Raw genomic sequence first — 726 nt, forward strand, 5'->3', positions numbered from 1 at the left:
CAGAAACAGGACACAGAGGAAAGTCCAAGAAAAATGGAAGACGGAGGGAAAATAAAATCTCCAACGATTCACATATGGTTACACACATATATGACAGGCTTCCGTACAATTTCTTCTCAAATCATTCACTCTCAAGGTATTGGTCGGTAAGGGTCTCTTATAGAAGATACCTGCTCAAAGTGCAGCGCAGTGTGACTAAACACCAAACCATCTTTTTAACCAAACAGCCCCCACCTTTCCCCACTTTTTCTTCTCGTTTTTAACCTTTTACTGTCGCACTCATCACCCTTTTGCTCTCTATGTCCCTTTTCCTGTTTATATCTTACTCTTACCTTATCCCTCTTTTTATTGTTTTTTTATCTTTGCAGAGATGAATTAGCGATTGACTGGGAGAAGTTCGATCTCTCGTCACATGATCATGAGACACGTTATCTAGATTATGATGATGATTTGGTTGTGAAGATAGTGTCCGCCACTGCCAGACTTTCAGGTAAAAATAACCCGGCCCTCTTTCCATCCATAAAACTCAAACATTTGCTGTTCATGTTGCAGTTAATGCTTTTCACGACGCTGTATATGTTGTTGTTGTTATTGTTGTTATAATTTTTGCTGTTGTTGTTCTCGTCATTGTTGTTGCTGATCGTGTTGTTGTTGTTGTTGCTGTTGTTGTGGTGGTGGTGGTGGTGGTGATGGTGGTGGTGGTGATGGTGGTGGTGGTGGTGGTGG

The 726-nt window shown here is 41.3% G+C and overlaps 1 protein-coding gene across 1 annotated transcript in view; it reads left to right on the plus strand.

The window, feature by feature from the left end:
* LOC106869877 (guanylate cyclase soluble subunit alpha-2) overlaps positions 1-726 on the plus strand; it is a 315,656-nt gene that overhangs the window by 179,205 nt on the left and 135,725 nt on the right. Inside the window, exon 3 of the mRNA XM_052975145.1 lies at positions 369-490. Within this exon, the coding sequence (XP_052831105.1) occupies positions 369-490 (122 nt within the window). The remainder of the gene's footprint in view (positions 1-368; positions 491-726) is intronic.

Source organism: Octopus bimaculoides, chromosome 20, assembly GCF_001194135.2.
Source record: "Octopus bimaculoides isolate UCB-OBI-ISO-001 chromosome 20, ASM119413v2, whole genome shotgun sequence".
In the NCBI taxonomy this organism is placed as follows: domain Eukaryota; kingdom Metazoa; phylum Mollusca; class Cephalopoda; order Octopoda; family Octopodidae; genus Octopus; species Octopus bimaculoides.